We start from the raw sequence: 22,079 nt of genomic DNA on the forward strand, positions 1-22,079 counted from the left end.
GCAGTCTCTATGGGGGTGCCACAGGGTTAAATTCTCGGGCCGACTCTTTTCTCTGTATATATCAATGATGTTGCTCTTGCTGCGGGCGATTCCCTGATCCACCTCTACGCAGACGACACCATTCTGTATACTTCCGGCCCGTCCTTGGACACTGTGCTATCTAACCTCCAAACGAGCTTCAATGCCATACTACACTCCTTCCGTGGCCTCCAACTGCTCTTAAACGCTAGTAAAACCAAAGGCATGCTTTTCAACCGTTCACTGCCTGCACCCGCACGCCCGACTAGCATCACCACCCTGGATGGTTCCGACCTAGAATATGTGGACATCTATAAGTACCTAGGTGTCTGGCTAGACTGTAAACTCTCCTTCCAGACTCATATCAAACATCTCCAATCTAAAATCAAATCTAGAGTCGGCTTTCTATTCCGCAACAAAGCCTCCTTCACTCACGCCGCCAAACTTACCCTAGTAAAACTGAGTATCCTACCGATCCTCGACTTTGGCGATGTCATCTACAAAATAGCTTCAAACACTCTACTCAGCCAGCTGGATGCAGTTTATCACAGTGCCATCCGTTTTGTTACTAAAGCACCTTATACCACCCACCACTGCGACCTGTATGCTCTAGTCGGCTGGCCCTCGCTACATATTCGTCGCCAGACCCATTGGCTCCAGGTCATCTACAAGTCCATGCTAGGTAAAGCTCCGCCTTATCTCAGTTCACTGGTCACGATGGCAACACCCACCCGTAGCTCCAGCAGGTGTATCTCACTGATCATCCCTAAAGCCAACACCTCATTTGGCTGCCTTTCGTTCCAGTTCTCTGCTGCCTGTGACTGGAACGAATTGCAAAAATCGCTGAAGTTGGAGACTTTTATCTCCCTCGCCAACTTCAAACATCTGCTATCTGAGCAGCTAACCGGTCGCTGCAGCTGTACATAGTCTATCGGTAAATAGCCCACCCAATTTTACCTACCTCATCCCCATACTGTTTATATTTATTTACTTTTCTGCTCTTTTGCACACCAGTATCTCTACCTGCACATGACCATCTGATCATTTATCACTCCAGTGTTAATCTGCAAAATTGTAATTACTCGCCTACCTCCTCATGCCTTTTGCACACAATGTATATAGACTCTCTTTTTTTTCTACTGTGTTATTGACTTGTTAATTGTTTACTCCTTGTGTTTACTCCTTACTCTGTGTTGTCTGTTCACACTGCTATGCGTTTATCTTGGCCAGGTCGCAGTTGCAAATGAGAACTTGTTCTCAACTAGCCTACCTGGTTAAATAAAGGTGAAATAAAAATAAATAAACATTTCTACCTGGCTTTGCTGGTTGTCGTGTTCGACTGCGAGGAGCTCTGATGAGTAATATTTAGCCTATCCGTGTGTGGGTACGCTGTATAACACCTAACTCTCAAAGTCCTCCTGACTTTAGAGTCTGGAACGGCTCTTTGATGTTGTCGGCACAATGCATCGATAATGAAGGGGGCAGTGCTTTTTTACTGATTGGTTCTCCTTTGTGTCTTTCTCACTCAAACACCCACATGCACAGCCACACACAGCCACACACAATATTACATTAACAAACGGCCTACTTTCCAGACCAGTGTAGTCACAGCTCTCCCTGCCCACTGGGCACAGACGTCGGTTCAACGTCTAGTTTTGATTTAAATCTGGTTAACAAAAACATGTCACCATGTCATTGGATTTAGGTTAAATGTTGAGTGAAAAAATTACATTCCCTTATGTTGATTACTTTTTGCAAATTCAATCAGTTTTCCATATTGATTCAACGTTATCACATAGAATGATTTGTTGTTTAAACCAGTTTTTGCCCAGTGGGTGAGCTGTGAGGAATGTGGGTCGCGTCAGCCAGGCTAAACCTATTTCCTTAGGTCAAATGCAATTTTGATACAGTTCAATTCTTTCTTGAGAAGTTTTTGCTAATCTTTTGTTTGTTTTTTAAGTTATTTTTACATATGCCTTGCTGACATAAATCATCACTTATCCTAAACTGCTATCACTAGGCTATCCTTATTTTGTGAATAAAACAACTATTTTGCTGAACCTCCTGCCTACCTGCCTTCTGGCAGTTAACTTCTAAAAGTCTAAGCCGTTGGGGTGGGATACTACTAAGCTAACATATTGAATTGTTTTAAGATGGTCATACCGGCCTCCCGGGTGGCGCAGTGGTTAAGGGCGCTGTACTGCAGCGCCAGCTGTGCCATCAGAGTCCCTGGGTTCGCGCCCAGGCTCTGTCGTAACCGGCCGCGACCGGGAGGTCCGTGGGGCGACGCACAATTGGCCTAGCGTCGTCCGGGTTAGGGAGGGATTGGTCGGTAGGGATCTCCTTGTCTCATCGCGCACCAGCGACTCCTGTGGCGGGCCGGGCGCAGTGCGCGCTAGCCAAGGTTGCCAGGTGCACGGTGTAGCCTCCGACACATTGGTGCGGCTGGCTTCCGGGTTGGAGGCGCGCTGTGTTAAGAAGCAGTACGGCTGGTTGGGTTGTGTATCGGAGGACGCATGACATTCAGCCTTCGTCTCTCCCGAGTTGTAGCAATGAGACAAGATAGTAGCTACTACAACAATTGGATACCACGAAATTGGGGAGAAATAGGGGTTGAAAAAAAAAAGAGGGTCATACCATGGATCATTTAGCTATTTGATGTAGAATTTTAGGAACCCTTGAGGTATCCCCAAAATAATATTTAAAACATATTTTGATTTAAAAAAGTATTTGGCCTTTACACTAAAGCCCATAGAAACACCTTGAATAACACATTCATAAATGGCAAAAAAAGACAAAATATAAGGAAGAAGGTTTTGAATGGTCTGTCCTATATCTAGGAGATATAAGAAAGCTAATGAAATATTTTTTTGGACAATTATTTAACCCCTTATTTTTGCTGGCACAAAACTACTTCCATACATCTCTAGTTTAAACTGACAGATTATGATGGGTATTTGTTATTATGTTACTTACTGTAGATTGACGCACGTGTCACCACATAAGAAAAGCACATATTAATTGCTCTGGGCCTACTTCAACTCTCTCAATCTCTGCAGGTTTGTGGTTTCTACGGTAACATTCACCTCTCCATCAATGATTTGTTTCAGCAGAAGCTTTGTCCAAACCTCCTGCTAGCGCTTCACCCTTCCCTTCCCCTGCTTAGAGAGAGCCCTGAGGCTGAGAGCCTCCTCTGTCCTGTCTGCCCTTTCCTCTGGAACAATGTGTTACTGAATGACCAACCCTCTGAGAGGAACATACAGGCCAGATGATCACACACTGAGTCACACTCAGTACAAGCACACTCAGTCACCCTCAATGTGTGGTACAGACAGGACATTGGGCAACACAAAAATTAAATTTTGAGAAAAAAGAACAGTACACTCTGGAAAAGCATGTACATGTCAATAGACAGAGACTGCGCACATAGAATGCCAGTGTTCTGTGTTTCTGGAAATGAATATGCTATGTTTTAGCATTGATTGCTTATCTGTGCCTTTACTGTGTATTTGGTTATGCTTGAGCTGTGTATGGCTCATAACTCAAAACAGCTGATGAGTAGAAAAATCATTGTCAGATCAATCTAACTGTGTTTACAGCTAAAATAGGTTGCTTCACAGTAACCCACTTTCTTTTCATATGCAGGAACATCACCACCCTGCATACCAACAGAAACCACAAGGACATTTTCACACAAGTGTATTTCATATTATCTTGTATATTAATCCAGAAAAATACTGCATGGATTTTTCATAACAACCAAAAACATATATCTAAGAAATAGCATTCTTAATGAACCATAAAATCAATTGTTATTTTTGGCTGTTAATCAAAGTTAATCAAAGTTAGCTGGCACATTTTAGAGTGGCCTTTTATTGTCCCCAGCACAAAGTGCACCTGTGTAATGCTGTTTAATCAGCTTCTTGATATGCCACACCTGTCATGTGGATGGATTATCTTGGCAAAGGAGAAATGCTCACTAACAGGGATGTCCACACAATTTGAGAAAAATACGTTGTTTTTTTCCGTATGGAACAATTCTGGGGTCTTTTATTTCAGCTCATGAAACATGTGACCAACACTTCACATGTTGCGTTTATATTTTTGTTCAGTATTAATTAAAATCTTCCTACCATAAACCAGAACATCAACAAAACACCAACAAAACGCCAGCATCCCGGAGTCGCCTCTTCACTGTTGACGTTGAGACTGGTGTTTTGCGGGTACTATTTAATGCTGCCAGTTGAGGACTTATGAGGCATCTATTTCTCAAACTAGACACTAATGCACTTCTCCTCTTGCTCAGTTGTGCACCGAGGCCTCCCACTCCTCTTTCCTCTGGTTAGAGCCAGTTTGCTCTGATCTGTGAAGGGAGTAGTAGACCGAGTTGTAGGAGATATTCTGTTTCTTGGCAATTTCTCGCATGGAATAGCCTTCATTTCTCAGAACAAGAATAGACTGACGAGTTTCAGAAGAAAGTTCTTCATTCTGGCCATTTTGAGCCTGTAATCGAACCCACAAATGCTGATGCTCCAGATACTCAACTAGTCTAAAGAAGGCTAGTTGTATTGCTTCTTTAACTAGCACAACAGTTTTCAGCTGTACTAACATAACTGCAAAAGGTTTTTCTAATGATCAATTAGCCTTTTAAAGTGATAAAGTTGGATTAGCTAACATAACATGCTATTGGAACACAGGAGTTGCTGATCATGGGCCTCTGTACACCTTTGTAGATATTCCCCAAAAAATCTGCCATTTCCAGCTACAATAGTCATTTACAACATTAACCATGTCTACACTGTATTTCTGATCAATTTTATGTTATTTTAATGGAAAAAAATGTGCTTTTCTTTCAAAAAGTGACCCCAAACATTTGAACGGTAGTATACATTTAAATGTATCGACTGTGTCTGCAGTGTGTCCGGATTCCTTTTACCTACGCTATATTCAAATGACAGTATGCATTCTACAAATGGTGGAATAGGCAACATATGACAATAACACAACAACAACTGATGGCAGTAGCTAACTACTGTAGCTAACTAGTTAGTGCACCTCTGTAGCTAGCCAGAAAGCTAGCAAGCAACGCTAAAGGGATTACAAACGGGTTAGCATAACTCTAGCCAAACAAAAAATATTTGTTTCTGAATATTAGCTAGCTGGCCAGCATTTAGGAGGTCCGCAAAGACGTTCACATGCTAGGAACGTGTATTTCCTCCAACATTATAATGAAAAGTTGCCTCTCTGTCCCAAAACACACGTTTTCTGGAGACTTGTGGGAGGAATGCTGATGATGTTGCCCATTGTATATGCTTTCGCCCATTGTATGTGCTGATTGCATCCAGATTAAGGAGAAATCCTCACACAATGCATCCCTGACCACATCCTGAAGTCGTCAGACAGATCTGAACACAATCAAACCACAAAGCAACTTTGCATTCTGATAGCTTTGCATTCTGATAGCAGAAGTTGAATGTACTGTAAGTGTCAAGTGTAGACTGTAACTACATTCAGTCTGGTTTAACCATGCAAAAATTAAACAACATTTCAAAATCAATTTTCTCAGGTTATTGGCTTTAGAACACATTGATAAGCTTAATCATAAAATAATAAACAGAGGAGCGTATGTTTCTATTTTATATTTACAGTGCATGCAGTTGTAATCTACCTTATATTTATACACTAGAGCATAGAGGATCATTACTGAGACAATTATACACAACATGCAGCACAGCGGAGGGAGATAACAGCAGGACAACAACACATTTAGGCTGATTCAGCACTGTATAGGCTATTTCATTATATTACATGGGGTGAGATGTTTTTCCACTGACACATAATAATGAGTGTGAAAACAGCCTCTCTCTCTGCACTACAGCTGGCTCCCCCACCTCTACCTCTCCCTCCTCTCCGTATCCCTTCTCTCCCTATCCCTATCCTTACCCCAGACATGTAGCACAACAGATAGGGTGTGTCTCAAATGGCAACCTGTTCCCAATATAGTGCACTACTTTGACCAGGGCCCATTTCCTACATAGCACATGACTTTTGAACAGAGCCCAATGGGCCCTGGTCAAAAGTAGTGCACTATATAGGGAATATATCGGGTGCCTTTTGGGAGTCATCCAGATAGTCAGCAGGTCACTTCTTAAATATGACTAATAAGATCTTTCAAAAAATGACCCATTTGAACATGCTAGTCTTTTCATCTGCCTTTATATCTCTATTAAAGAGCAATTCCGCCACTTTTCAACGTCATATTCATTATCTCCAGCACCAAATGTCTATGATCTGAGGTTGAAAAAATAAAAAATGCATGTCTGTGACATCACAAGGTAAGATTAAAAGTAAGAAAAACAGTGATTTTCAAAACCTGCAACGAGTTTCTAGCCAGAGGAGGGTATTTTCTCACTCCCCATGTAACCGTAAATCTCATAGTGTTTGAAAATCTCTGTTTTCAAAAAGTTTTTACTTTTGATGATGTCTTTGGGTAGAACTTTTTAACTTTCGATTTTTTTCTTCAAAATGTAGAAATGCACAGTTTTCACATATGTAGACACTGGTATTTCAAACCGATGAAAATCGGGTCGAAAAGTGGTTGAGTTGCCTTTTAAAATCAATCAGCCTATATATTGAACATCAAAGTCCATGCTTCTTCTGTGACTGTGAGAAACATTCAGTATTCAGCAGATATTTAACACAATATGTTAACCTTGACATAGTTGAGGATCATGTAGGTCTGGGTCTATGTATTAATTCAAGTCACTATAGAAAGAAATCCAGAATATTCTGTACAAGCTCTGTGTTGATGCATTCTGCCATAATTTCCAAAAGAGTACAACATGCTTGTGAAATTAACTATTCTGACTAGACTTCTATAGGAATTCAGAATCCAGTTTGATCATGTACTTGCCTAGACGCATTTCAGACATAAATTAAGGTAACCTCAATCAAAAAGTCCTTACTACTGTTATGGCTTATATAATTATGGATACTACAATTAATTACTAATATAATTATTTAGGAAAAATGGGACAATTACTGAATAAGATTATTACATTTATGGGCCATTAACTTTGTACAGATAGCCTACAGTTTTTGTCTAATGAGGTATAGCTTAATAGAACTGTATTATATTTTCTAGTCCAATTTGAAATAGTATTTTGCCAGTTTCCTTTCATTCAACAATGATTGAATGTATGTTAAAGATTGTGTCCAGTCCCAGCAATGTTGTTGACAGATAATGATAAATATTACTTAACAACCTAATACCGACAACACCAGTCTAGGAGTGATGGCTACATTGAATTGAGTTGCTGTCACATAACATAGCCTAATTCGACTGATCATGGGATTTGAGTTAAACAATTATGGGAATAGCTATCAAATAACCCATGCCAAAATGTATGACCGTTTAATATGCTTAAATTGACATTGTAAGACTGGTGTTTGATAATGCTACAATGTTGCATTATGTCGCTGAAGGTTGCACGTGATCACAACTGATACATTTTGACACATTTACGGCAGTCACTCGCAGCTTCCAGTAACTATAGAGTGAACACAATTACATAGAGTTAATGTATATATTTACCTTTTAATTCTTACCTCGATATTACTTGATTGTAGAGTATATATAGTTGGCTGACTTCTTGTTGTTGACACGGAAGAGATGAATACGTACTGTAGTTCTCTAGAAGGACTACATCTGTGCGTGGTTTTTTCTCCTGGTCGTTGAATGTCTTTTGCTCAAGCAGAAGCAGCTGTTCAGATATACTCTGGCTAACACCTACATTTAGAAAATAAAATAGTGTAAAGGAAAACAATATGTTGTCAAATTGAAAGGCATTGCTTTGCTGACAAATTGATCAACATAATAGGCCTATATAGATAAAGTCAATTTCATAAATCAGATTAGCCTATTGCGTATGCACTTGACTAGGCTATGTATAACAAGCACATTTACAGTCATGTATACGGTTTGTAGCGTAGTTAACTGTGGCCCCAAATTAGAAAACGCTTTATTTTATATCATTAGGTTAGGTGGTCCTATGGCTGACTTTATGGAGAACAAACTCTGTTCTAATTGTTTTTGTTTTATGTTTTAGGATTCCAGATGATGGATGCAATGGTATGCGTGACTCAGATCAGATTTGATCTGCTGCAGAAGTTGCTGTGGGGAGAGGATGATGAGAATGTCAAACGAGGTGCATGTAAAGTTGACAGTGCACTGACTTTAGAGTCCAGATTGGAAAGTATTACAAACAAATTATGTTCTTGATGTTATTTCACTGGCACCACAGACCTATACAGCAACATGGCATAAAGGTCTCAGAAGTAGGCTTACAATAAATAGTAGACTAATAACATAATTATTTCTATTTCATGCAATATAATTAATGTTATCCAGTTATATCACACATATTATGTCATGCATTCATCTATCCATTCATCCACAATGTGTTTTAGACTCATGCATTCAAAATATCTATAATAGCCTGCTGAATGTATTATTTTAGTGATGGTTCTATAGCCTATATATTGTTATTTTATTATCAACAGGGGAAGAGTGCGCAAAAAAACTGACGCCCCTTTTCTCTTTAAGAAAATATAAAATGTGCCACCGGGGTGTGACTGGGGAAAATAGTGCAGAAGTTGAATTTTAACGTTGCTGGTAAATGGCAGATTACTGTGTTAACCTGTAATCGGGTTCAACACTTGCAGAGAGGAAGAGGAAGAGGAAGAGAGAGGCCCAACTCGGCGGAAAATCTGTCTCCCCCCCAGCAGGTTGCGTATTTTCGTTGTTTCGCACAACAAGCAATAGATTGTTGTATGGAGATCAACGCGAGAGTGTCGAATTTGGTCAACAACAAAAAATAATGTATTATTTTCTACGTGAGGTTTATTTGATCGAAAATAAGTTTCGTAATGCTTACATTTTTATGAGTGTACTGATATAAGTAGGACACGTGATATCCCGGTAACTTTGAAAAAACACTTTATATTGTCTTGAGATGGCTATGCATGTTCATATTATGAGGCTAGGAGCGTTGGATTTCTCTCCATTGCGTACAGGCGGTTGACGTCAACAACCCTAATCGAATATATATAAAAAGTACAATAATAAGATGTATCCACCAATCCAAAGAAAGGATAGGTGGGAGGAAGCCCACCATACCACTTTGTGGACAACGACTCCCATTATTAGAGCGGAGAGACAGGTATCTTGTCAGTATATCCATGATCTTTGGCTCGAGTTAATTCTGTGCAAATCTAATGTCGTCATACTGTATGATGAGTGCTTGACACAGGCACGACGAATGGCCCACAGAATCATTCAACACAATGTTAAATGCGCAGTTCTAAAACAAGACCCAGAGATACTTTGTTAACTTATTCAAACGAATTGAATGTGAGGTTGGACTGCTTATTCATGCGTAATAGTTCATGACATGTGACATTTGCATTTGTTCCTGTAGATATTTTGCTAATACTAGTGGTTCAATTGTTAGGTTACTACGCACCTGATATTATTTGTGTTAGACTGTTATTTTTAATATAAGGATGCCAAGCTGGAGAAGTGAATTATAGCTTAATTACAGCTTAATTAATAATTGCAATGAGCCTATATACCCTATTTTTTAATGTTGCTTAAATGTATAACATTAATTAGACGTGTGAGGTCTAACAAATCATTTTGCACAGTAGGCAAGGATTTTTAATAACATTCGTAAAAAGTGTATTAGGTTTTTATCTTTATTGGGAAACAGTATAGGCCTAACTACAGTAATTAAGGCTACTCCATCCACATGCATACATGACCTATAGCCCACTGTTATTTTAGATTAAATATATATGTATGCCTAAGGTTTTTCTCACAATATCAATTTACATTAAACATTTTAGATGAACGATTACAAAGTTACACGACACGCAACTGTTATTAAAACGAAACTAATGGGGCCCCAAATAGATGCATTTAAAAAAAAAATTTTTTTACCTTGCTCTGACTACGACCGATTCGATAGTCAATTGACTATACTACACCAAACTCGCTCCGCTGTTCTCATTGCAACTTTTGCAGGGTCTCTACAGTCATGTTATACTCTAGCTCAAGTCAACCTGCAATTTGGCTCAACATTTGAGCTAAAAACAATTCACAATCCGCGGGGTTGTGTTGCAGAAATCTTCCTTTATAATTTTCCCGTGGACTGAGCACGAATTTGGAACCCTGGATGGGATTTTAGACATGTTTTCTCACTAATAAACTGGGCTAGTAATGCAGGAGACAGAGACTCTGTCAGTGGCTCAAGATGGCAGATTTTTATTGAGTTCTGAACAGATATCTTGCTTTATTTTCTGCCATGAATAACAGAAGTCCTTGCACCGATGGCCCCTGTGTACGAAGGTAAGATATGTTTACAGCTGAAGTTTGAGTTCAACCAGTCTTGTATAAAATAATATTCGCGACTTAGGTTGTTTACAAGAGAGAGATAAGAGGTAAAACTGTCATGCACCCTATCGCATCTTTGTATCACAAACTGATACAATGATGCATTTTCAGTTTATTGTTTAGTTTTGCTCCGTATTGGTTTCTTTATGTGTCCGATTGACATAATAGCTCTGGATGCAAATATATAGTGTGAAATCTATGGTCGAATCATTATGTAGGCTACAGTCTGTATCCCTAGCCGTCATAATTAATGTTTCCCATGCGATATCCCACGATTTGAATCAAGTCGGCTACAAATACATTTCAAAATCATCATTTGAAAGTTGTTGCATTTGATTACGAATAATCTTGCTGTTGAAATTAGACCATTACTCCATACAGAGGCGAAAGAAAGGGCGAGAAGGAAGAACATCGCAGTTCAGAAAATAGTCACGCAACTGGAAAGCTAATTTAGCCTCATTTGTCTAAATTTAAAACCTCAATTCTCAATTTGTGGTTAAATGTTTAGTGCTCATGACGTTTATTTTTTTGGTGCAAAGATTAATTAAATATTCAATCAAAGCAAAGACATGCTTTGTTGCTGCATTACGTCTGTGACTAATCCCATTGAGAGAATTGTGAAAAATGCTCTGCCCTAATGAAGACAAGAGTAGTTTAAGAGTGCTACAGTCTTCTTCTATTCTGTTCTGTTCTTTTACTATGTCTCACATGGTAAAGAGCCTTATTTCTTGGAATAAGGCAGCGTAGATAGAGCCAGGTTATATATAGTCCAATTTTAATTTTGTATATTGTACCTCAATGTTGTGATGACTACCAGGACAAATGCTATTTGGTCATCTAATAATATCCATAATCTTTTCCTATTACAGGCTACTGCACAATAACCATCCATGCTCTTTAGAAGTGCACTGCAGTTTTCTTGACATATATTCTTGTCATTAACCAGAAAAAAGGAAGCATTCATTTATTTTTCTGGACAACTCATGGAAATTGAATGGTGTAATGTGAAAATTGATGTTTTTATAATGGTCATTTGCGTGAGTATTATTTTACTATTAGTCCGTGCTCCCTCTACTGGTAAAACTTGGAACACAACCCTTAGTAACAAACCAGCAACTACATATACAATCACATTTAGTTTGGATTTTTGATTTAGTTTGGATTTATCTTTATTTGTGTGAATGTTATTGTAGGTCTAAGTTGTGCCCAAACAAATTGTGTAGGCCTAGTAATTTGGAAGCATTTCATTCCAATTTAGGCCTATATCCTGATGAATCATATAGCTGAAGCTTTAGTAAGAGGTACAACTGACAGATTATTAAGTAGGAAATTAAAACCAATTGAAGAGTACAGTATTAATATCTATATTTGTGAAACCTAAGCTACATGCATGGACATATCCTTTTAGTCAATCCAGACAGATCGATTACATGCAGACTGGCTAGAGAGCTATGCATGTTCAACTCAACTGCCAAAGAGGCTTGCATTAACATGAACATTAGAGTTTAAATAAGAATCCACTGTGCAAGGTAATTAGTTGAAATGGCGTTCCCTGGCTTGCCTTTCACCACGGCAAGAAAGGAGACAAATTAATTGCCTACATTCTCTGTTATTGCTTGCTATGTGGATCAGCAGCCAGGAGCAGCCATGGAAATGGCCACATCCACTGGTGGAAAACGGTGATAACCAATGACCCCTGTCTCCCTCCCTAATCATTGTGTTTGTATCTTTAAATGCACTGTGCAACCCCCTAGTTTTTTCTCAAGATCAATTTAGTACCATTGATCTGTTCTCCATCTACACAGGCATTATGTGCTGATGTGTGTTTGAATGCTCTGTGGATCTCTGAGAGACGTATGGAGGGAAAGAAGGAAGGAGAGAGGGAGGGAGAGATTTAGGGACCACTGTCTGTCTTCTATGGGGTGAGTACCCTTATTGCTATATGTCAGAGGGCAGAAAAAGTGACAGAGAAAGAGACAGAGAGAATCAGAAAGAGTGAAAGAGACAGAGAGAAAGAGACAGAGAGAAAGAGACAGAGATAAAGAGACAGAGACAGAGAGAAAGAGACAGAGAGAGCGAGAGACAGAGAGCGAGAGAGAGAGAGAGACAGAGAAAGAGAGACAGAGAGAGAGACAGATAAAGAGACAGAGAAAGAGACAGAGAAAGAGAGAGAGAGAGACAGAGAAAGAAAGAGAGAGAACGAGAGAAAGTGACAGAGAAAGAGAAAGGCTGAGTCTGTCCTCTCAGCTCTCACTCCTCTGCCCTCACACTCAGCTGTTGTTGGGAGCTGGCTGATTGATATCTTCCTCATAGGGCCGTGACCCCAGCTTCCATTCCAAGGTCGCATGGTTTCAACTTTGATTAGAATTGCAGGAAAAACCCAGGAATCTGGGGCCAAGCTACCCCTTGACTAAGTTAGAGCTGAGCTTCCTGGCTATTATGTTGAAATGTAGAGTAGAGAGTTTTGATAGTTTTGCTCACTGTCATCAGCAGATCTGGACATAGTTTGGATAGTGATCATGGCTTTCCCTGTTGTGTCAATACATAAATAGCCTGTTGCAAGAGTTTAGGCCTATCTCATGCTTATACTTTAGCTTGCAGATTTGTCTTTTTTTTATTTGATTAGGATCCCTATTAGCCGATGCCAATGGCGACAGCTAGTCTTTCTTAGGTCCGACACATAATGAAAAAGACATTACAGACAAAATACTATTTTTATCATACAGTACATTATAAAGGTTATTCAAATCTGCAGAACATTTCAAGCATCCCCTTTGCATTATTCAAAGTAGTCTATCTGAAAATAAATAAAAATCTAGTGTTCACTCTTGGTGGTATTAATTTGTGAAAGTGTTTCATAGAATAAGCTAAGCCAGGGAAAGGTGGTACTAGGAACTGTGAGAGCAGGCAGTGACTGTGTGTAAGCCCTGTTGAAGCGGGAGGGATATGTGAGTGCGCTGATGTGTCTGTCTGGTGAAATGGTTCACAGGTGTGCTGCTCTGGCGGTTTGGTTTGGTGAGGAACAGATGGGTGCAGGTTGAGTTCTGACAGACCTGAAATGACAGGTTGGAGGCCAGGCTGAACAGAGCATTTGCAGGCAATACACAGTTAGACTGTAATGTTACTGTGTGTAGCCTATTTCTACAGGCTCTATTCTATTCTGTCAGCACATTTTCTGCAACAACTTTGTTATGTGGACAGAGAGGCTAGATCAGAAAGAAGAGCAATTATCTTTAATTGGTTGTAGTATGCATAATGTCTTGATTCCTGAACATTTCAGAACTGACAACATTCAAGGCTGCAAGGCCCATTCACTCTAGGGCAGGTCGATATGGCCAAAATACTGAATCATATCACAGTACTTTTCAAAATGTTGACCGTATGTTACGGTATTTTATGTTTTATAATAATACCATTTCTTTTTTTTCTTTTTTTTTAAAGTTTTGAACATATACACACACACACAGACAAGACAAAGCAATATTAATAATATACTCAACTAGAAAAAAATACAAATAAAAATACAAATAAATAAAAAAATAGCTTTAAAGATACCATACTTTAGACAAGTTAAACACACCAGGCAGAAGGCTACAGAGGTTAAAGGGCAATCTATAGTACAGGGACAGAGCAAACACCTCAATACCATTTCTAAATTGCTTTATGAGTAGTGTGTGATCCTAGGGTGGCAACACATATATTCTCAATATTTCAATGAGTCTTTCTTCATTCTGATTGAATTGTACTGTTCAATTAAACTTCAATCAAAAATAAATGTCTTTATTGTCATCAATTTCTGCATTTCCTGCACTCATTTGAGATCATTTCCCCACTACCATCTAGGGCTGCCCTACATTGGCAAAACATCTCGGCATTCTTTTTAACCAAATGTTGGAATTGCAATTTGACTTTTAACAATTTAGATCAGAACACTTAGGTGAACTGTTGGAATCATGGAAATAGAATGCTTTCTATAATTGTATAGTTACAATATAATAGTGGGCCCTTTGGATATGTTGTTTGAAATGACAACAAATTCAAATGCTAGGGAGGAGTTATTGTGACAGTGTACGAACCAGTGTTTCTAGGGGACCCTATAATTTTTGCCTACATTAAAGGTTTTCTCTTAGCTATTTCATGTAGCTAACATATTCATGCGTTGCCTAATCCTCTTTGGTTGAGAGGATACTGTTGCACAAACAACATGCTGATTTAGGCCTACACCACCACTGGTATCAGGCTGTATAGCTAGCTACGTTTGCTCTGACTCAGTATATTTATTAGCTAGCTAGCCAGCTAACTAGCGATTAGCATTAGCGGGTAACACGATTTAGCCACAACTTGCTAAGAAAATACAAACTTGCTGTTTGCAGATGTAAGAAACACAAATTAATAGTGTATTTATAGAACGCTTGTGGATTTATATTAAACGCAAAGTGTAAACAGCATCTTTGTCATCAACATTGTTGCATGTGCTGCATTGACCATATTTTAATTTTGTATTTAAAAAAAAAAATGTAACCTTAATTTATGTAGCCATTTTTTTAATTATAAATAAATAAATCAATAAAATTGACCATGCAGACTGAACACAAGTGTCTCTTGGACAAGCAAAAACAAATACACTCCTTGAGTGGCAGGGGTGGGGCTAGGTCTGTGTGGAAAGCAGCATGGAGGGAGAGAGAGCAGAAAGATATCGAATCAAGTATCAGAATAAATTATAAAAATGGACGTTACACACGGCGTATCACATTTAACAAACCAAACATTCAAATACTGTTATAGAAGGTAAAGTAAAAACCCAAACCAGTCTGTGTATCAATACCAGTATAGAATCAAATACGGTATACTGCCCAGCCCTCTCTAACTCTCAGTCAGATCTTGGGACTGGAGAACACCGTGTCATCTTGAGTTTCTGCTAGCTTGCTCAATGCTTAGTGTTTTGAGAGGGAGTGAGTGTTTGGCTGGGGATCTGCTGCTCAGTGCTTACAGAAGGCATTTCCGTGCAGTGTCATGCATGTGTGAAGGCCTTTTTCCAGCAGGCAGCTTTCTCTGTTGTTGATCTGTGTTTGCTGTCAGCTTGTGTAGAACATCTGCCTGTGGCTCTGACTCTGACAAGCATGTCCTGCGAGGTTCATGCAGCTCTATCTGGATGTTTGTACTTAAGTCCAGAGGGTTTCTGCATGCTATGTCTTCCATCTTAAATGTTCCTGGATAGAGTAAATGGAACAGAATAGGAGCTGTTGTGAAGTTGTATTTGTTAATTGTATAGTAGCAATTGCTAGTTCATAAAGGCCCCTTTTCATTTTGACTTCCCCATGTAGTGAGAGAGTAGAGTCTATAGTCTCTGTCATGGATATGATATGGTATTAATTTGACACAGCAAATTCTTTGCTTTTCCCATGACTCCTGTGCAGTAGGGCAGAATTTTGAGGTGGCAATCTTTCTGTATGTGTGTCTTTTCCCTCAGGCCAGATGCCAGCAGCCCTCCTCCATGGCCCCTCCCTTCTCTCCCCACCCCCCACCCCCAAATACCCCTCTGTTTGTTTGTGAGATGAGAAGCCATGGTCAGCTCAGATTCTACCCATGTGACACCAATGCAACACCGTCTGATGGGTAGTTTGGCAGTTCTGGGGGGATGTGTTTAGGAGGGTGTGGGGGATACTGTAGCGACAGCTTTTGTGCTCTCGTAATCATTTCTCCCACCCCTCTCTCCTCTATTGTCCCAGCCCAGCCCACCTCCATACCAGCCTGTTTGGCGGTGGTGGACATTATCCATGCCCTTAATCCTATTGTTTTGGATAATATCCTCCCACCCAGTCTATTTGGCATGGCACTCTCTCGAAGAACAACAGACTGGGCCTTTATCACAGACCAGGTCATCTAGGCTTTCAACATGACATGTCACATTACACATTACTGTCCAATATAGTCTCCAACATTATTTATAGACTGCAGTCTACTGTATCTAAATGATTGACATAGCACGGTCGGATACAGTAACTTCAAAGAGGGAACATTCAGCTCATTTTAAAACTGCCCAGTTGCTCACCCTTATTTCTTCCTTTCTATGGAGCTCTTGAAAGTGAAAAATATATTTTTAATCAAGGTTTTCATGTTCTCTGCATTCTTTCCTCCACTTGAGAGACTGAGAGAGAGAGACATAGAGAAACTGAGAGAGAGACTGAGAGAGAAACTGAGAGAAAGACTGAGAGAGAAACTGAGAGAGAGACTGAGAGAGAGAGACATAGAGAAACTGAGAGAAAGACTGAGAGAGAAACTGAGAGAGAGACAGAGAGAAACTGAGAGAGAGACTGAGAGAGAAACTGAGAGAGAAACAGAGAGAAACTGAGAGAGAAACTGAGAGAGAAACTGAGAGAGAGACTGAGAGACAGAGAGAAACTGAGAGAGAGACAGAGATAAACTGAGAAACTGAAAGAGAAACAGAGAGAAACTGAGATAGAAACTGAAAGAGAAACTGAGAGAGAAACTGAGAAACTGAGATAGAAACTGAGAGAGAAACTGAGAGACTGAGAGAGAAACTGAGAGAGACAGAGAAAGAGAGACTAAGAGAGAACCTGAGAGAAACTGAGAGAGAGACTTGAGAGAATCTGAGATGCATTATGCATGTGATGAAGTGAGGAGTGGAAAAGCAGATGGGCAGAGCTGCAGCAAGACTAGAGAGTGGTCTCATGCAGACCCATAATACTCTGGCCTTACCAACACAACAGAGAGAGAGAGGGAGTCCACCGTGTAGAGTGAGACAGTGAGGGAGTGAGAGAGTATGGGCCATCCCCATTTCTGTCACAAGAGAAGTGGAACATCGGCTGGCTGGCTGGCGGAGGGCAGGCGGCCCCTTCACAGATGGCTGCAGGTACAGCGACACGCTTGGCTGATAACCAAAAGACTTCACACGGCCAGACGTGCAGTCTGCCCCACTTCTGCTGGGAGCCAAGGGGAGAGAGAAGGGACAGACACCACTCACAGTACGGAGGACTGGGGAGAGAAGGGACATACAGAGAGAGAGAGAGAGAGAGAGATAGAGATAGAGAGAGAGAGAGATAGATACTGAGCCAGGCAAGCAATCAACAGGCATGGAAATGAACATCACACATTTTTCTGTTCAGCTCTGTCTCTTACCTCTCTACCTCCTGTCCTCTATCTTTAATCCTTTCTCTTTTTCTCTCTCTATTTTTTCCATTTCTCTTCTATTAACTTTTTCTGCTCTTTCGTTTCTGCTGGATCACTGACTACCCACCTAGTTGGTGTTGCTCAGTCTATCACTGATGTGTGTGTGGTCAACAATACCCTCAAAGACTCAGATGTTACTGGCTTTGATGGCGAGATGGAGGGTAGAGAGAACACTGATAGCAGATCACTGATTTAACTGGCTTCTCGTGCCTCCAATTGTGCTGACATGTGAAAAGAAAATGCTAAATAAAAGAATGTCCCCCAGGCCATAGTTCAGATATTTTCCCATATCTAATTTAATACCATTATTATCTCTTTAGGGCATTTTAAAACTATAATTGCCTCATGTTTATGTCACTGTCATAGCTGCCCGAAAAAGAAAAGGATGTAACATTAAGGTCATAGAAAAATATGATTATTAGTTATTTTTTCTTTTACTTTTCACACCTTATTCAATTTTTTGGGAACAATTTCTTTGATATTCAGTTGGCTATGATTATTTCATGGCCACATTGTTGGCTACATTGACCTGGCGTTCAGTCTTTAAAACAACAAAGGGAAAGAACCTGTCTGCTCTAAGAACTGACCCTTCATTTCAGAGCGAGAGAGAGAGAAAGGGAGAAATGAAGGAGATCGAGGGGGGTGTGGAGGGGCCCATGGGCCTCCAGGGTGCTCTCAAAGGTCGTGGGGGGTGGCGGTGGGGTGTGCAGAGGGGGTGCATCCGTCTCCTCTAACCTGTCTCCTTTTATTGAGGATCAATGACACACGCACACACACACATACGCACTCCGTGATGGGTCATGGCAGCTGTGTGCTCAGGCAGGGGCTAGCAAAAGGCTCTGGATTTTTCAGAGAAACAACCTCAGAAAAAGGACAATAACTGACCTTTAGATATACACTACCGTTCAAAAGTTTGTCGTCACTTTGAAATGTCCTTGTTTTTGAAAGAAAAGCACATTTTTTGTCCATTAAAATAACATCAAATTGATCAGAAATACAGTGTAGACATAGTTAATGTTGTAAATAACTATTGTAGCTGGAAACGGCAGATATTTTAAAATAGAATATCTATATAGGTGTATAGAGGCCCATTATCAGCAACCATCACTCCTGTGTTCCAATGGCACGTTGTGTTAGCCAGACCAAGTTTATCATATTAAAAGTCTAATTGATCATTAGAAAACCCTTTTGCAATTATGTTAGCACAGCTGAAAACTGTTTTCCTGATTAAAGAAGCAATAAAACTGGCCTTCTTTGGACTAGTTGAGTATCTGGAGCTTCAGCATTTGTGGGTTCAATTACAGGCTCAAAATGGCCAGAAACAAATAACTTTCTTCTGAAACTCGTCAGTCTATTCTTGTTCTGAGAAATGAATGCTTTTCCATGTGAGAAATGTCCAAGAAACTGAAAATCTGGTACTATGCTGTGTACTACTCCCTTCACAGAACAGCGCAAACAATACGCCTTTGCACGCCTATGTATATTCCATAAAAAATCAGCCGTTTCCAGTTACAATAGTCATTTACAACATTAACAATGTCTACACTGTATTTCTGATCAATTTTATGTTATTTTAATGGACAACAAAATGTGCTTTTCTTTCAACAACAAAATATGTCTAAGTGACCCCAAACTTTTGAACGGGAGTGTATGAAAGCCTGTCTTCCATCACAGGTGCTTTAGGACTGTTGTTTTTACCTCAGTAACTTTCTGAAAGAGACAAAGTCAGGGAGTTGAGGCCTCCCTGTTTGCAAAGGAAATCATTTGATACCTCAGCAGCTCTGTCACCAGATATCTTTCTGTGTAATTCACGTCTGTGTGTGTGCGTCTGTGCGACTGCTACTGTGGCGTCTGCTGGATTCTGTGAAGAGAGATGGTTGTTCCAGAGAGGAAGCTACTCTTCAGAGAACCAGACAGTTACACGGAACCCAAACCGGCTGTGTGTGTGCGCCATCGTGCATAAATGTATTTTGCCCTCCCACACAAAACGCGATCACGACACGCAGGTTAAAATATCAAAACAAACTCTGAACCAATTATATTAATTTGGGGACAGGTCGAAAAGCATTAAACATTTATGGCAATTTAGCTAGCTAGCTTGCACTCGTTGGCGCGCACGAGCAGTGTGGGTGCAATAATTTAATAATATAGATTTCTATGTTTATTTTGCAACACTCGGGCACGCGACGCGAGAGGTGTAGTCAGGGTATAAGTTCCCTGGAACAGGAGCCCAGCTGCTAAATGACTCTGAAGCACCATGGCCCTTTCCTGCTCCTAAGCTCTGGTCCAACACCCTCCTCTGAAATATCACACACACAAGTAATCTGGGGAAGCATGTGTGCCATGACCTGCCCCGCCCCTAAGTTCTATGTGATAGCAGAAACGATGGAGTGAGAAAAGGAAGAAGGGAAGGAAAGGCTAACCACATGTGGGGATGGATGTGCTCTGGTTAACCAAGCCCTCTTCCCAGAAAACGCTTCTGCTTAAAAACTTGCTTGAAAACACTATGCCTGACTTTCTGCTGATTGGTCGCTGGGTGACTCATGGGGACCGACTGGTTCCTCTGTGTTTGGGATTCAGTGTAGGACGAGGCAGTGACGCAGGACCAGGACTATGGGTGTCTGTCACGCACAAGACCTGCAGTGATCTGTGGACACACACAGTAATATTTGGTTAATTCCTGGCTGGGTGTTGAGACCAGGCTGGGCTGTATAGTGTGTCTCTTCTGAGTGGGAGTTGTACTGGAGTACAGGCATAGCTTAGAGCAGAGCTGTTGACCCCTGGGTTCCTCCTTATCCCCTGTTAGAGCACACCCATACCCCATTAAACGCTCCTCCACGGTGGACTGGTTTTGGTTGGTGCTGCTTAATGAACAGGGCAGCACGGCTGGCCCTTAAATGTACACGAGAGCTAACATTAATAATCTGCATGTCAATCTCTCCTGGTTCAAAGTAGAGGAGAGATTGACTTCATCACCACTTGTATTTGTGAGAAGTATTGACATGTTGAATGCACCGAGCTGTCTGTTAAACTACTAGCACACAGCTTAGACACAAAATGCATACCCCACAAGGCATGCCACCAGAGGTCTCTTCACAGTCTCCAAGTCCAGAACAGACTATGGAAGGTGAACAGTACTAAATAGAGCCATGACTACATGAAACTCTTTCCCACATCAAGTAATTCATGCAAGCAGTAAAATTAGTTTTAAAAACAAGATAAAAATACACCTTATGGAACAACTGGAACTGTGAAGAGACACACACGGGCACAGACACACGCATACACACACACATGATAACATATACACCATACACACACGTACACATGGATTGTGTGTTGTAGATATGTGGTAGTAGAAAAGTGGCCTGAGGGAACATACTTAATCTGTTGTGAAATGTTTTTAATTGTATATAACTGTCTTAATTTTGCATAGTACAAAATGTCTCAGAAACCACAACCCATGTTATTTATGTTTGTTTCAAGTCTCTCTCTCTCTCTCTCTCTCTCTCTCTCTCATCATCATCAGCACAGTGACATGGAGGATTTAACTAGCTTTTTTAATGATCATAATATTTCAAATTAAACAAGTACAATATTATTAAAACACTTTCCCCATGATAATCATGTTAGGTTCATACAGATGTGCCTCCTTGTAAATGCTATTATCATTTAGAGTATTAACTCATTCATTTTTCTGCTCTTAGTACAACCCAATTAATTTACAAAGAACAAAAGCAGATTTAAATGTATTTTCTCTTAAATTGTTTATTGTGTTATTCCCTCAGCTATGTCTTTGTCTTGTATTTTGATTGTTTGGTATGGGTCTATAATTTAATTTAATTGGAAAATGTTAGATTGATCCACAATCTGATTATGGTCTATGAAGGTTAATGGTTTCTTCAGAAAACTTGACATGCCGCAGCGCCATTATTGGTTGATCTTTGGAGTGAATGATGGCTGTGGATATGTTGTGCGTGCGTGTTCTCAGTGTGACCTTCTCCGGGGTTCGTGTCCTCAGTGTCTCTTTCTCCGGGGTTCGTGTCCTCATTGTCTCTTTCTCCGGGGTTCGTGTCCTCATTGTCTCTTTCTCTGGGGTTCGTGTCCTCATTGTCTCTTTCTCCGGGGTCCGTGTTCTCAGTGTGACCTTCTCTGGGGTTTGTGTCCTCAGTGTCTCTTTCTCCGGGGTTCGTGTCCTCATTGTCTCTTTCTCCGGGGTTCGTGGCCTCATTGTCTCTTTCTCCGGGGTTCGTGTCCTCATTGTCTCTTTCTCTGGGGTTCGTGTCCTCATTGTCTCTTTCTCCGGGGTTCGTGTCCTCATTGTCTCTTTCTCTGGGGTCCGTGTCCTCATTGTCTCTTTCTCCGGGGTTCGTGTCCTCATTGTCTCTTTCTCCGGGGTCCGTGTTCTCAGTGTGAC

At 40.4% G+C, this 22,079-nt stretch overlaps 2 protein-coding genes across 55 annotated transcripts in view; one reads left to right on the top strand and one right to left on the bottom strand.

The window, feature by feature from the left end:
* LOC110497983 (thromboxane-A synthase) overlaps positions 1-7,807 on the bottom strand; it is a 144,179-nt gene extending 136,372 nt beyond the window's left edge. For 2 of the 5 annotated variants that reach the window (XR_016488742.1, XM_021574496.3), the window contains exon 1: positions 7,627-7,807. The gene's annotated coding sequence lies outside the window, so the exon portion shown is untranslated. Of the gene's footprint in view, positions 1-1,331; positions 1,468-7,612 lie in introns of those variants that run through there. The other 3 variants (XR_016488743.1, XM_021574487.3, XM_021574506.3) reach the window with 3 other exon arrangements.
* Positions 7,808-9,347: 1,540 nt separating this feature from the next.
* Positions 9,348-22,079, top strand: part of LOC110497999 (homeodomain-interacting protein kinase 2) — a 124,391-nt gene continuing 111,659 nt past the window's right edge. For 37 of the 50 annotated variants that reach the window (XM_090209993.1, XM_036957222.2, XM_090210122.1 and 34 more), the window contains exon 1: positions 10,042-10,426. In XM_090209993.1, the coding sequence (XP_090066119.1) occupies positions 10,408-10,426 (19 nt within the window). In that variant the 5' untranslated portion in view covers positions 10,042-10,407. Of the gene's footprint in view, positions 10,427-22,079 lie in introns of all 50 variants that reach the window. The other 13 variants (XM_090209977.1, XM_090210010.1, XM_036957209.2 and 10 more) reach the window with 2 other exon arrangements.

The sequence above is a fragment of the Oncorhynchus mykiss genome, chromosome 2 (assembly GCF_057628025.1).
Source record: "Oncorhynchus mykiss isolate SJ-2025 chromosome 2, ASM5762802v1, whole genome shotgun sequence".
NCBI lineage: Eukaryota > Metazoa > Chordata > Actinopteri > Salmoniformes > Salmonidae > Oncorhynchus > Oncorhynchus mykiss.